Raw genomic sequence first — 14,778 nt, 5'->3', positions numbered from 1 at the left:
AAAAAAAAAATTAAAAAAATAATAATAATAAAATAAGCATCCAAAAAAAAAAATTTTTTTTTTTTAACTAAATAAATAAAGTCACCCGAATACAGATGTTACGAGATACCTTCCCAGCAGCGCCTGGATTAATGTTTGAGTAAATACCTGGGTACTACAGCCCAGCCACTGTTGACACAGGAAACTACCCATCACAGCTGCTAAGAGGAGGGGAGCCAGAGGGACGAGTTGGGGATGGTCAATGACTGGCATAAAGGTACAGAGGAGGGTGGACACTCGTGTTTATTTTACCACCGTACACATTCAGCCTTGTGTCATGGCTGCCTCTGTCCCTGCCTCATCTCGTCATCCTCTGGTAGCCAGTCTTTGCCTGTCCTTCAGGTCCTGTCTTCATGATCCATGGACGCCTCGGGCTGGGCCAGGCACTCTCCTCTGGCCTTGCAGGGACCTTGACGCAGGCGTCAGTGGTAGCCCTCCTTGCGTGCTAGCCCTGTTGCTGCCTTATCCACGAAACCTTAAGTCCCGGGACGTCAGAAGTGCCTTCATCCTCCTAACACCCAGGTTTCCTCCTGAAACGCCGGAAGCCTTAGTAGTCATGGGGTGGGCTCCCCTGCTCGACTGTGAGGTTTTTGAGAATGCTGACCTTGTCCTGTGCCATCTTTTCGTCTTCTGTGGTCCCGAAATGGTGTCCTCTTCTTGTGCAAAATTTGTACAGTCGGAGGCATGGGAGTCGGTGAGAGGGCGCCAGTTCTAACCCCTGATCCTTTGCCTCCCTGAAATGCCTCCTGTTCTTACTTTACTCCTTTTCTGTTTGTTTGTTTTTGGTTCTAGCCGTCCCTCCTCTGTGTTGCTATGGGCATTCAAGGCCTGGCCAAACTGATTGCAGACGTGGCCCCCGGTGCCATCCGGGAGAATGACATCAAGAGCTACTTCGGCCGCAAGGTGGCCATCGATGCCTCCATGAGCATTTATCAGTTCCTGATCGCCGTCCGCCAGGGCGGGGATGTGCTGCAGAACGAGGAGGGGGAGACCACCAGCCACCTGATGGGCATGTTCTACCGCACCATCCGCATGATGGAGAACGGCATCAAACCCGTGTATGTCTTCGACGGCAAGCCGCCACAGCTCAAGTCCGGCGAGCTGGCCAAGCGCAGCGAGCGGCGGGCCGAGGCGGAGAAGCAGCTACAGCAGGCTCAGGCCGCCGGGGCCGGGGAGGAGGTGGAGAAGTTTACCAAGCGGCTGGTGAAGGTCACCAAGCAGCACAACGACGAGTGCAAGCATCTGCTGAGCCTCATGGGCATCCCGTACCTGGACGCGCCCGGCGAGGCCGAGGCCAGCTGTGCCGCCCTCGTGAAGGCGGGCAAAGTCTATGCCGCGGCCACGGAGGACATGGACTGCCTGACCTTTGGCAGCCCTGTGCTCATGCGGCACCTGACGGCCAGCGAGGCCAAGAAGCTGCCCATCCAGGAGTTCCACCTGAGCCGGGTCCTGCAGGAGCTGGGCCTGAACCAGGAGCAGTTCGTAGACCTGTGCATCCTGCTGGGCAGTGACTACTGTGAGAGCATCCGGGGCATTGGGCCCAAGCGGGCCGTGGACCTCATCCAGAAGCACAAGAGCATCGAGGAGATCGTGCGTCGGCTCGACCCCAGCAAGTACTCCGTGCCAGAAAATTGGCTCCACAAGGAGGCCCAGCAGCTCTTCCTGGACCCCGAGGTGCTTGACCCAGAGTCAGTGGAGCTGAAGTGGAGCGAGCCGAATGAGGAAGAGCTCGTCAAGTTCATGTGTGGTGAAAAGCAGTTCTCGGAGGAGCGGATCCGCAGTGGGGTCAGGCGGCTGAGCAAGAGCCGCCAGGGCAGCACCCAGGGCCGCCTGGATGATTTCTTCAAGGTGACTGGCTCGCTCTCCTCAGCTAAGCGCAAGGAGCCAGAGCCCAAGGGGTCCGCTAAGAAGAAGGCAAAGACCGGGGCAGGAGGGAAGTTCAAACGGGGAAAATAAAGGAGTTTCCCCTCTCGCCTCCCCGGCCCCAGAACACCTGCCTTGATGTGCCCTCAAGCGCTAGCACGAGAGAGAGCTCTGTGGGGGCAGGGAGGGGCTCCCATTGCTTCTCTAGCTCTGCCCGTCTCCGTAGTGCTTTCCCTTTTGTACTTGATCTGGTGGCAGGAAGGCCACAGAGGTATCTTGTTTTCTTGTTTTAGCTCAGGAAAGTAGGTCAGGCTCCACACACGTCTCAGGCAATTTAATGGACACCGAGTCTATTGTTAAATGAAAGGGATAGCAACAGGTCTTGGAGGAGGAGGGGGGGATAAATGGTAGAGATGGAAGACTGTATAAAAATGATTTCCTGACTGGCCCAACTGGTGGCTGATGGGAAGGGGTGGTGGAACCCAGCTGTATTTCTCTCTGGCTCAGCCTTGACCGGCCCTGTAGGACAGCCATCAGGAAGACCCAGTCTTCTCAGACGGGGAGAGCTCCTGAGACATGAGACAGGCGGACAGCTGGAGTCCCTGGAGTTGGCCACAAGGGTCCGACCGCTGGCTGTGTGTCCTGGGGTGCGCAGAAACTTGAACTTGCTATGTAACTTGAGTCTTCACGGTGGCGTATCTTATTTCGAGGCATAAGATGGGCCAAATTCTGATGGCTTCTCTGAGGCAGCCAACGGAGTTGAGACTTGGGGATGAGATGCTATTTTCACGTGCTGGTTTTGTTTTAAACGTATGAAAAAAGAGTCAATAAAATTAGAAAAGTAGCCAGAATGTCGTGTTCTTTGAGAACATTTGAAAACACCTTGAGGGGCGCCTGGGTGGCTGTCAGTTGAGCATCCGACTTCGGCTCAGGTTATGATCTCGCATCTTGTGGGTTCGAGCCCTGTGTCCTCTGTGCTGACAGCTCAGAGCCTGGTTCAGATTCTGTCTCTCTCTGCCCCACCCCCACCTACGCACTGTCTCTCTTTCTCTCTCTCTCCCTCTCTCCCTCTCTCTCTCTCTCATATAAATAAACGTTAAAAAAAAAAAAACCCAAACATCGTAAGTGCCCCCAGGCTTCAGGAAGTAGGTAAGGTTCTTTTCACTCCCAAGAGAACACACAGGCGACGTATCCTTGTTACAAGAGGTTTGAGAGTGGCCACAAGATGGCGCCACGCTCCACAGAATGACCAAAGTGGCCTTGGCAGTACATAAGCCATTTGTAGGTGGATGCCTAGTTTAACTTGCTGGGAAACAAGTTTTAATAAATCGAATGGGTTCCTAGTTTTCCACCTGCTGTGTGGGATAAAGGAGCTTCTCGGAGAAAGCCTTACAATTTAGATCAACTGCTTCACGGTGTCCGAGCATTTATTCTACTGGTTTATAAATTGTTCAAAACCGCACTTCAAAAGTCACTTTCTCGCTCCTCTTGTGACATCAAATTCAGGTTGCTGTTTCCCATAAAGATGGAATGTTTGAAAAGTTATAATCCTGATAAAACTTGGCAAGGCGCTGTCCTGTTTGAGTTTCTCCTTTTTTAGCATTCCTATCACTGCTGTTTAAAGTTACCGGGGACACTTAAGCAGCCGGAAATCTAAGCTGCCTGTGTTCCAACAGATTAAGCGGGTAGAAGACTAGAGGCTGGTGGTTTTCAAAATTTCTCATGGAGCAACCTGTTTTTCAAATGAAATCTTACATGGAATCTCAGGATATGAGCTCCAGTTGAAGCAGGAGCGGGATATAGTCTCCCCGGCAGTGCTGTTCCCGTGACGATGGGACCCTGAAAACCACTGGTATAGACGGAAGGTTGCACTCCGAGGGCAGGGATCGTAGTTTTTTTGTTCACTGCTGTCTCCAGCGGTTGAAACGGATTTTCTCCGATTGGCCCGTGCCACACAAGTAACAAGAGCCCCAAGGAATTTGATGGCTAAGCCCGTGGTTCTGGTGATGGGGCCCAGAGGTGGAAAGACTTCCTATGGAGCAATCACCTGATCACCTCGGTGCAGTAGTTAAGGGCTTGTATCCTGTGGCAGTCAAAACATGCAGAGCGGTTTTTCCTCTTGTTTTCAGTTCCAGTTGTCCGGTCTTTTCTAAAAGGTTTAACCACCGCACACTGCAGGGGGAAAACCAGTTCTACAAATTTTTACCTAGCACGCCTAATACTCTTGCTCAAAGAGAGCTGTTGTAATAGCACTGAGGTTAAAAAGGCATTGTGCCAGCAGAGAAGGATTTGGGCAGAAAGGAGACTAATCGGGACTACCCATACTGAGACTAGAACGTTCAAAAGGGCCAGGGTGTTGCCTCATGACAGAAGCATGGGACACCTGCCTAGTGTGTCTGGCCAGTCAAGCGTTTGAACACAGGGGGTCATGAGGAGGGCCTGGCTTTCCTTTTCCTTGCCATAGCCCACCCGTGCCTTGGTTTTCGGAGGATCCTGGTGTTCTGCCCAAAGGCCTTGTGCGAAGGGGAATCTGGGAACTCCTGGTCAGAAAGAGCCAGAGGCAGGTGGTACCTTACAGCACAGGCCTAAATTCTCCCATTGACAGACAGACAAGAGCTTCGTGGATTACAAGTGACTATAGCCTTCCTTCAGGTGGTCAAAATTAACTTTATTTTTCAGCTTTACTTCTTGGAGATGTAGTAACATCAACACAAAGGACACGGATGTCGGCCTAATTAAAGAAACAAAGATGCACATAGAGCCCGGAACTCTAGAACACGGGAGTTCAAAGGTTAGTTTTGCCAGTCTGACTGGCAGTGACTCGTATGGTCTTTGAGCCTGTTTTCTCGTGTCACTGCTTGGATTTGAAATTACTCCTGTTACTGTTGTAACGGTCTAAGCCTTTTGTCACTGGGGTGTCCCTCTGTGGCCACGTGAGACCACACCGGTCTAGGTTAAGGAGAGAAGGCCACGGTGGTTGAAGTGCTTCGAGGGCCCGGCCTTGGCTCAGTAAGCATCACTGGATTTGCTCAGCTTGGCAGCCAGATGGCTCGATAGGCTGGTGACCCCACGCTGAAACCCTAGGTAGCAGGGAACCAGGGGGATAGGGAAGGGTCAGTACCTATTCTGGAGTGAGGAAGCCAACGAAAGTAGGACGTTTCAATTCTACTTCTCATTTTTCAACCCAGGCTGTTTTAAACGAGGTTCTGGCCAAATGGAAAAGATCTGAGTATGGTCTGGCAACCCGTCCTCCCCATGTTTGTTGCTTCTTTAATCTTTGTTTTGACACACCTCTCGAGCGATCCCAACAGCCCTTCCATAGGTGGTACCTCGAACCCCATCCCAACTTGCCTTAAGATGATCTTTATTCTCTCCTAAGTGTGGACTCTCCTAGGGCTCTTTTCCCTTCTACTTTGAAGTTTGCTCCTCTCTGTATCCACAATGCTCAATGCCCTTAGAGTAGATGCTGTTGATCAGGCAACTAATCCCCCCACCCCCGTCGGCACTGAAGGTGTGGATGTGAGGAGGGAAGGTGTTGAAGGCAGATCGACAAACCCTGGCAATTAAGGCAGGCTCCTGAGTGCATTCCTTTGTCCAGTCTAGAGATGGCTTAAACGGTTAAGAACCAGATTTAAAAATTGTATTTCGGAATTACACTGGTGGGCTTTTAAAAGAGATTGTCCTAAATTCCTGCCTGGTCTCCGGCTAGGAAGGATGCTTGAACGGCTGAGGGTAGATAGCTCACAAAACTTGTGTTTTATCTTCCTATCTCTGGTTTAGAACTATGAAGTGATTGTATTTAATTCACTGTTCCTACTCAGAAGGAATACTGTAACATAAGTTAGGTTGTAGACAATGTCTTACGGCCCTTCTATTCTTTAGGACTACAATCTGTGGTTTCCTGGTGACTGGTAATTCAGGGTCTCCCAATATAGTCCACTTGTGCTAACTACTTTACTAAACTTGGAATTAATTACAGGTAGGAAGGCAGAGGGAAACCCCAGGGGGCCCTCATTTGTTTCAAAGGGAGAAGATTCAGTTGCCCCATGTGGTCACTTGCTTATGGATCAAGAAATGGACTCCCCATCCTAGAAGTGTCCTGTTCCTTGGGTGGTGGTTGCAAGAGGTGAACCCAAGGTAAAGGGATTCCGAGTGGCCAGCAACTCTTTCTGCTGTTTTGGCGAGACCGAGGACCTACTGCTCCCTGGGTGCCCTGGATGGACCATGAGCTCAAAACCAGTAGGGCCAGGATCCTTTAAAGTCAGATGTTTCCATTACCACAGCCCTGGCCTTTGCCCTGCCCACTTCTACAAGTGGGAAAAGTGCTTCTCCAGCAGCCTGAGGCAGACCTAGGTCCCCCCTAGCCCTAGAGTAGGCTGAGCCTCCCAGTGTGCTATGCCAGGCCTCAAATCTAAGCACTAACCCTTCCTTTCTAAATCTTGCTCGGAAGGTTCAGCTGCTCTGTCTCCCACCAGCCTGCGAACCTCTGAGGTTTGCATGTGAGGGTGAAGGCACTGAGAAGCGGACCAGTGAGATGGGCTCACCCCTTTGCTGGCTGGAATTTTATATATTTGTCTATTTTAATGTTTATTTGTTTATTTTGAGAGTGAGTGAGTGAGTGAGAGAACGTGAGCAGGGGAGGAGCAGAGAGAAAGAGAATCCCAAGCAGGCTCTGTGCTGTCAATGCAGAGCCCAGTCCGGGGCTTGAACTCAGGAACCGTGAGATTGCGACCTGAGACGAAGTCAAGAGTCTGCTGCTTAACCGACTGAGCCACCCAGGCACCCCCCGGATGGAATTTTTATGCTCATTCTCTTCCTGATCTCTGGGCTCAATAGGTCCTCCCTAGTCTTCCAACACCCTTGGACCCCCTTTGCTCACCAACCATCTGCATCTGCCAAACTAGAAAAAGGAAACAAAACTGTCACATCTCTGCCCCATCAGGCCCATCGCTCCTTCCAGAAGGCATGCACGGTCCCCTACCCCTTTGGGTCTTAAATCTGTGCCTGGAAGATAAAGGGGGGGGGGCTTGAGTCAGAGCCTTTGTCTCCTCAAACCCACCCCCTTTGAATATTAGAATTATAGTGGCATTGTCCCATAAGCTCCCCTCTGCTTTGGTGCAGACTCCCCTTCCCGGTGGGCTGGTGTTATCGGTGAAGACAGACATCTCTTCCGGGTGGGGGGAGGAGTGGCAGTCGTTACTGGTGAAGGTAGGCATCTAGCCAGAGCTGCCCAGACTCCTTCAGTGAGCTGTGGGGGCAAGTTGGGAACAAGCAGTGAGAGAGAGAGGGCAGAGCCAAGCCCGTAAGCCAAACCCCCCTACAGAAGCCGTATAGGGAGGCTGATCTCCATGGCATATGGCCCCTTCCCTCCCCTTTGCTTCTGAGAAAGAGCTTGGGCCATGGCATTGACGGCAAAGGCCTGACTTGGCCAACAAGACCAGCAGGGCCCCCTGCCTTTGTCTTGGTGACCTCCATTCCAGAGGACCGGGGACACCTGCCTGTTGCTCCTATCCCACACGTCACCACCCCCACTGCCCGCCCTCTTCCCCCCCTGCCAGCCATCTTCCCAGGCTCAGGTACTCACTAGATGATGTCGGCGAAGGCTGAGAACAGGGGCTTGGACTGGTACTCTATGCCATGCTTGGCACACAGGGATTGCACCAGGGGGGCCACTTTATGGTAATTGTGTCGAGGCATCATGGGGAAGAGACTTCAGGGAGAACGGGACAGTCAGTGGCTCCTATTCCACTGTTCCCACCTCCTTGCTTCCCCCCCACGGACCCTCCCAAGGACCCTGCTTCTCAGGTCTCCCTACTCACTGGTGCTCAATCTGGAAGTTGAGATGTCCGCTGAACCAGTCATTGAAGGCAGACTCGTGGACATTGCATGTCGCCTGGAGCTGGAAGAAGAGGGCAGGGGAGAGCATGACTCTGCGTGCCAGATGTAAAGCCAAGCCGGCCCTCTTCCAAGTAGAGCTGGCTGAGAGGAGGGGGTGTGGGACCGTCCCTGGTCACGCCCTTCTCCACGTGGTGGCAGGACAGAAGCTTCAAGCTCATGAGGCAGCGCTGTTGGGGGACTTAACTGTTGCCGCCCCCACCCCCTAGCCTGCATCTGTGCCCACCCACCCTGTTTATTAGTTGTGTTATTCCCAGGAATCTTCCAAGCGACTGTCCCTTACCTGGGTGGAGACCCAGTCCATGTTCCGGTCGTGATCAATGTGCATGGGGATGTGGTTCATCTGTGTGACCCACACAAACCAGTTGCTCTCCAGGAACCTGGTGGATTATGGCGCACAGACAAGCAGGGGACAAGTCAGAGCCCCGCCTCTCCCCCAGATTACTGCTCTAGCCTGGCCATCTTCCCAAGCCCACCCCTGAAACACCCCCTGCCTCTTAAAGCCCCGCCACGGCCCCCACACCAGACTCGTGACTCCCAAACACCTCCTTTTCTTTGCCAGCCCCCCTCCCCCCATCAACTACTACCTGACCGTGAAGAAAAGGCCCAGGAAGCCTTTCAGTCCCAACAACGGCACATAAGTGAGGGATATGCGGGCGTAGAAGCTGATCATCCAGGCCAAGTCCTGCGTGGAGAGGTAGAGGGCACTATGACTGGCACCAAGCACTTCTTCCTCTTCCTTTTCCACCTATTTGCACGGTACAGCCGTTCTGCCAGGTGCCCAGACTGGAGCACCTGTCCACTGCTCGCAGCTGCCCAGTCCTGCCGTATCTAGTGCCGCCTCTCCTTCCTTCCGGTCCTGGCGGCAGCCCCCAGTCCTCCTCGCCTGTTTCTCACAGGCGCCAAGGCCCCCTGCCTCCGGCTCCTCCCAACCCACCTGAGTTCTTTATCCCTTCATCATGCTGCCAAATGAATCTCCCGGGACCAAGGCTCGGTCTGCACCAGTGCCCTGATTGAACCTCCGGCCACTTTTCTGCACCACGGTCCTCCCCTGACACTTGAGTCCACAACAGATCCAGTGGCCAAACTTGCCCCTCCCTTCCCGGCTCCTCTGCTCAGAGTCCATCCTTGCTCCACCCCACCTCCTCCAAGGCCAGCCAGAAGGGACTTCGCAAAGCCTTTTCCAATGCCTCTCATCCAGCCAGAGGCAGCAGGGCCTTTTGGAATCTCAGAACCTCCTGCTTCTACCTCTTTGGGGCCAACAACATCTGTTTCATCAGAAATTTCCTGGGAGCAGGTGCCATCTCGTACTCACCTGCCGCCCCGCCCCCGCCCCCCCAGCCTGGCTGGCCCCTGGCTTTCCGCTGAGCACAAGAGCCTCAGGAGATGCCGGCAGGATGGAAGAGGGCACTGGGAGTCAGGTCGTCTGCTGAGCCCAGATCATCCCGTCTAGAGACCAGGAAGGTCTATACTTGGTTCTATTACTTTGCTCTAAATTAGGCCTGGGGTAGGTCGCAGTGGGATTTCCTCTGGAGAACCCCGTTCCCCTCCATCAGGGTACTGAAGACAAAGCATGTGGGACTCTGGGGCCATGGATACTCACCACCCACTTTTTCCGCTGGAAAACAAAATAGAAAATATACCACTGGAAGTAGAGAGGCAGCAAGGCTGGGGGCCCAACTGGGGAGGAAATGAAGACAGAGAGGAGGTGTGAGCAGCATGGGGGCAGTTCAGTGCCAGAGAGGGGGCCTCTGGCATGGGGCTGCCCCCCTGCCGTCTGTTCCTGTGGCCCCTTCCAGCCGCCTTGGCATTCCTCGATCCACTGGAACCGGCAGGCACTGCGGTGGGCATGAGTGCGAGTCTGAGGAAGGCGGAGCCCCCCGAGAGGATGCCGGGATGGGGAGGGGTGGGAGTGGCATTCCTTTCCAGTGGAAGAAGGCAGCTGGGAAACTCAAGCTCCACGCACGGAACCTGGCTCCGCTGCCATGCTTTTAGAAGAGCACCTCCAATTCTCCCCACGCGCCCCGGCCCCAGGCTTGCCCCTGCCTGGCCTCACGATCACCTGCCCTGTGTTCTTGGCTGCTCTGCCATGCAGGTGAAGGGACAGGAGCAGGTAAGTGTGTGTGTGTGTGTGTGTGTGTGCGCGCGCGTGCGCGCGCACGCCAGGGTGGGGGTGGGGGTGGGGGGCCCTGCTGATGCTTCATAGGCTGAAAGCTCACTCCCTTGGACTAGGGAAATGAGCCCATGCCACTGAACCCAAAGCCCTGGAGGTCAGGGGTGGGAAGGGGCAGAGAAGCTTCTCTTAAAAGCGGGAGTTGAAGAAGCGGCCCCGTCCTATATGCTGTCCCATTTCCTCTTCTGTATCCCTTCTCTGCAGGGCCCTGATGCCTACCTATAACCCCCTGCGTGACAGGGCTCACCCGTGGCTCCTCTACCCCGATGTGCCATGGATTCTAACATTCTTCTCCAGTAGTGAAGGTTCGTAATAGGCACTTAGGATAAGTTCTTTAGAGCTAAAATAGGATCGATGGAATCCTCCCCTCCCTTCCTTTAAAAATCTGAATTCTCCAAGGAATTCTAAAACTCCAGTTTTAGGCATTATGGAGATTTTAAAAGCAAAGAACATAGCGCAGTCTTCAGAAAGAGCTTAAGACGGGCTGCAGGAAATGTCCTCCTTTTCCGCTGTCACTGCTCCTCCGCTCCCATAGCCACGTCTACCTTTTATCCCCCTGGGTGTTGGGACTGTGCCCCACTGAGTCACCTTGACGTGCATCTGTTTCACAAGATCTAAGATAAAGTTTAAGGTTTAATTGGGACAATTGCACCTGACTATTCAACTATCTTGTGAAAGCCAGGGTGGGACTGGAGGAACAAGTCTGCCCCTAACACAAATGCCTGCTGTCCCTGCTCAGGTGACATGACAGTTGGCTCCCAGGCAGGGAGGAACCAGCTGGGGACACGGGACTTCCCCCGGCCATTACTCAAAATGCCGTAAACCTCCACAAAGTCATTTCTTCCCCACAATCCCGTCGGCACCCCCATCCCGAGACAGTCCCCCTGTGTCGCCGGAGGTCACTCACTCAGGAAGAAGTATTTGTGCTGGTGGTTGTATGGCATGTACTTTTTCTTCTGTCTCCCAAGCTGTGAAGAAAAGCAAACGCAAATGAGTACCCACAGAACCAGTCACCCGTTTCCCCTCCTGCCGTGACCTTGGTTTTTCCCTGCTCGGGAGTTCAGGCCTATTCCAGGGGCCGTCAGCTTGTTGGTGCTACTGGAAGGCTCCAGCAGGCCCAGCCTTCCCTCCATCCAGCACCTGGCACGTGAAGGCCTGGGCTGTAATGAGCCAAGTGCACCACACCACGGTGCACGGCTCAATGGCCCATGCCCACAGCTCAATGGCCCATGATGAGCACGACACTGTCAACGGGTCCTCGGGACTCCCTGTGTTCTCCAAAGACACCTCTGTCATAAGGGGTCCAGGCCCCTCCACGTCCCCCCCCCCTTGTCTCCCACCTGGTACTTTTTTGACTTCAAACTCTCCATGGACAACAATTTATACCCCTACACAGGTCGGTATGTATTCCCTCTGCATCCATCCATCCACCTCTCTTTTGGTGTCTTGATTTCAACGAGAACTTTATAAAATCCCTTGAACGCTAAGGCAAGTTGGGCAAATGTTTGTGGGAAGGATACCAAGACCTTGGCAAGTCTGAAGGTTCTGGCAAGGCTTTTCCAGGTAGTGACTGTTTTGTAAGCCTAGCTGCCGAAGAGACAGGCTGGTGCTGCCGGGTCAGTCAGCCTGGAACCTCTCGCCATGGGCACCCAGGATCGTGACAGCAAAGCTCCGCTGACTCCCTTGATGGTTCCTTCTGCTCTGCCTGCCTCAGTTAGTTCTGGCAACCAGATAACCACAGAGCACAGGTGGCGCTCTACCCCCGAGCAAAATGCCAGCACATCTTTCTTCCCTGCATCCCCCCACTGTTTTGACAGTAACAGTTCTTATCTATCACCAGCTTATTCTGTGCAAGGTGCTTCTGCTAAATGAAACATTCTTTCTATATTAACTGATTAATTCAGCAAGTATTTACTGAGCACCTATTATGTGCCAGGCACTGTTTTAAGTGCTGAGGATACAGAGGCAAACAACACAAAGTTCCTAGTCTTGTGGGGCTTGTAATCTGAGGACAGGAGGCTGGTGGTAAATCTGTGAACAGAGCTCAAGGTAACTACAGATTAAAAACAGGAAAATATGGGGTGCTTGAGCGGCTCAGTCGGTTAAACATCTGACTTTAGCTCATGATCTCAAAGTTCGTGGGTTCGAATCCCGCATCAGGCTCTATGCTGATAGCTGGGAGCCTGGGGCCTGCTTTGGATTCTGTGTGTGTGTGTGTGTGTGTGTGTGTGTTTCTTTCTCTCTGTTCCTCCCCTGCTTGTGTGCATGTGCTCTCTCTCTCTCTCAAAAATAAATACACATTTTTTTAAATAAAAATAAAAAAATAAAAACGGGCGCCCGTGTGGCTCAGTCGGTTAAATGTCTGACTTAAGCTGAGGTCATGATCTCGCAGTTCGTGGGTTCCCCGCATCAGGCTCTGTACTGACGGCTCGGAGCCTGGAGCCTGCTTCGGATTCTGTGTCTCCTCTCTCTGCTCCTCCCCCTCTAGCGCTCGCTCTCTCAAAAATAAACAAACATTTAAAAAAAATTTTTTTTAAATAAAAATAAAAACAGGAAAATATGACAAAGTGACAGAGGCGGTGTTTTGGCTAAGGTGGTCTCTCTGAGGTGCTGACGTCTGAACTGAGACCCGAATAAGGAGCCAGCAAAGCAGAAGTTCAGGGGAAGAGCATTTAAAGCAGAGGGAACAGCCAGAAAGGGCAGTATGGCTGGGAACAGCAAGCAACGGCAGAGAAAGACAGATTGACAAGGCTAGAAAACTCCGGATGGCCAATTCACGCTGGACCTCAGAAAGCCCCAGTAAGACCTCAGTAACCAGCGTGGGTTTTATTCTGGTGGTGATGGGAAGGCCACTGGAAGGCTTTCAACAGGTGTAGTATCATCAGCTTTGCACTTTAAAAGGCTCGCTCTGCCAGGAGGAGGGGAGAATGAACTGTGGGAGTGGGTACAGTTGCAGGGAGACCAACGAGGCCGGAGTGGTAACCCAGCTCCAAGATGGATGCGTGTGTGTGTGTGTGTGTGTGTGTGTGTGTGTGTGTGGTGGGGGGAGACAGGAAGCAGTGGAGATGGGGAAATGGATCTGGGGTGTTTTGGAGACAGTATTAACAAGGTTTGTCGATGAACTGGATGTTGGGGTGAAGCTCACCCCGTCCCAAGCAACATCGAGCCAGACGAGGGGCACCCGTCTTGTGCGGTGACGTGTGTGGGAAGAACAGTGGCTTCCTATTTGGGAACTGTTATGGGAGCCCTATCCACTGCTGCTTCCTTGAATGGCAATCAGATGCTATCCTGATCCTCAGAACTGCCCTAACGTGTTTCAACTCTCAGAGCCACAAAGTTTGTATTGAGGGTGAGATGTCCGCTGCACATGGGGATTAGCAACCAGGTGAATTGCGCCCAGAGGAGTGGAACCAAATGCCAAGCACCCTGTGGCCAAGGCATTTACTAACAGGCTGCCCATCCTCAGCCTTGTAACTAGATGGGAAGACGTATCTATTGGTCCTAGATCATCGTCTATTTTTTTTTAACTTTTTTTTTTTAATGTTTATTCTTTTTTTTTTTTTTTTAACGTCTATTTATTTTTGAGACACAGAGAGACAGAGCATGAACGGGGGAGGGTCAGAGAGAGAGAAGGAAACACAGAATCCGAAACGGGCTCCAGGGTCTGAGCTGTTAGCACAGAGCTCGACGCAGGGCTCAAACCCACGAACCGCGAGATCGTGACCTGAGCCGAAGTCGGATGCTTAACCGACTGAGCCACCCAGGCGCCCCTGTTTATTCGTTTTTGACAGAGAGACAGAGCATGAGTGGGGGAGGGGCAGGGAGAGAGGGAGACAAAGAATCCGAAGCAGGCTCCAGGCTCTGAGCGTCAGCACAGAGCCTGACGCGGGGCTCGAACCCACAGACGATGAGATCATGACCTGAGCTGAAGTCGGATGCTGAACCGACTGAGCCACCCAGGCGCCCCGATCATTTTCTATTTTTTGTGTCTGCCGATAGGAGTTTCTTGAAAACCCCAGTACCAAGATGCAATAGAGGCAGCGGTGTGAGAAGGTTCTCTTCCACTTAAACTCCCACCTTTTTTTTTTTTTTTTTTTTTTTAACTCTCTACAGTGACGATACGAGTGTGGACAAGAGTCACATGCTCTGCCTAACAACCCATATTGCTCTTGAAGTAGCCACTTGAGGCAGGTGGGGCCAGAGCAGAGTCAACGTCTGCCCACTGTTGACCAGAACATAGTACTGGATGTGTAGCAAACCAAGTCCCTGTGTAGTGGGTGGGAAAATTAGGATGTTATGGACAGGCGGCAGCCTCAAACGTGGGGCTCCCGGGGTCAGGACAGCCAGTGCTGTAAGGCCTCTCCGCATTGTCCTCCTCATAGCCAGAGGGGAGGGCCGCCGGGCTACTTGCACTCACTCATGCTTGGAATGGAAAGGTGTTGAACAGCTGAATTCTTGGCATGCTGACATAGCATACAGAGAGGGAGGGAACCTGGCGCAACTCAGACCGCAGCCGAGAGCCTTGGCACAAAGGTTTTAAAGGAATTTTGCAAACAACCCTGCTGGCTGTTCAAAGCCTCCTGCTGACGCTCATCCTTTAGCAACTGCATTACAACTTTTGCTCATAACTCCGGTGGGAACTCAAACCCAACGCTAACCACCCCGGAAGTCAGGCTGGGGTCAGGTGGGTGGGAAGAACCAGCCAATGGATGGATGTTCCAGGCACTGGGCATCAAAGAAGACTCAAACAGCCTGTGGATGGGGAAAACTGAGGCACGGGAGGATATCAAAGTGCACGGGGCCGGGGG

The 14,778-nt window shown here is 52.7% G+C and overlaps 2 protein-coding genes across 2 annotated transcripts; one reads left to right on the top strand and one right to left on the bottom strand.

Annotated features, from left to right (window-relative positions):
* Positions 1-163: 163 nt before the first annotated feature.
* FEN1 (flap structure-specific endonuclease 1) lies at positions 164-2,012 on the top strand. Its single transcript, XM_049623756.1, has one exon. It carries the CDS (start codon positions 853-855, stop codon positions 1,993-1,995), a length of 1,143 nt encoding a protein of 380 aa, XP_049479713.1. The 5' UTR covers positions 164-852; the 3' UTR covers positions 1,996-2,012.
* A 2,537-nt stretch (positions 2,013-4,549) lies between these two features.
* Positions 4,550-10,966, bottom strand: LOC125917601 (acyl-CoA (8-3)-desaturase). The gene is made up of 7 exons (XM_049623757.1): positions 10,878-10,966; positions 9,401-9,477; positions 8,385-8,482; positions 8,081-8,177; positions 7,722-7,801; positions 7,487-7,612; positions 4,550-7,150 (listed from the first exon to the last, which is right to left on the bottom strand). Exons 1-7 carry the CDS (start codon positions 10,912-10,914, stop codon positions 7,099-7,101), a joined length of 567 nt encoding a protein of 188 aa, XP_049479714.1. The 5' UTR covers positions 10,915-10,966; the 3' UTR covers positions 4,550-7,098.
* Between the last annotated feature and the right edge of the window lie 3,812 nt (positions 10,967-14,778).

This window comes from Panthera uncia, unplaced genomic scaffold (genome assembly GCF_023721935.1).
Source record: "Panthera uncia isolate 11264 unplaced genomic scaffold, Puncia_PCG_1.0 HiC_scaffold_2073, whole genome shotgun sequence".
In the NCBI taxonomy this organism is placed as follows: Eukaryota; Metazoa; Chordata; class Mammalia; order Carnivora; family Felidae; genus Panthera; species Panthera uncia.
This window is presented reverse-complemented; position numbering and strand designations above follow the sequence as displayed.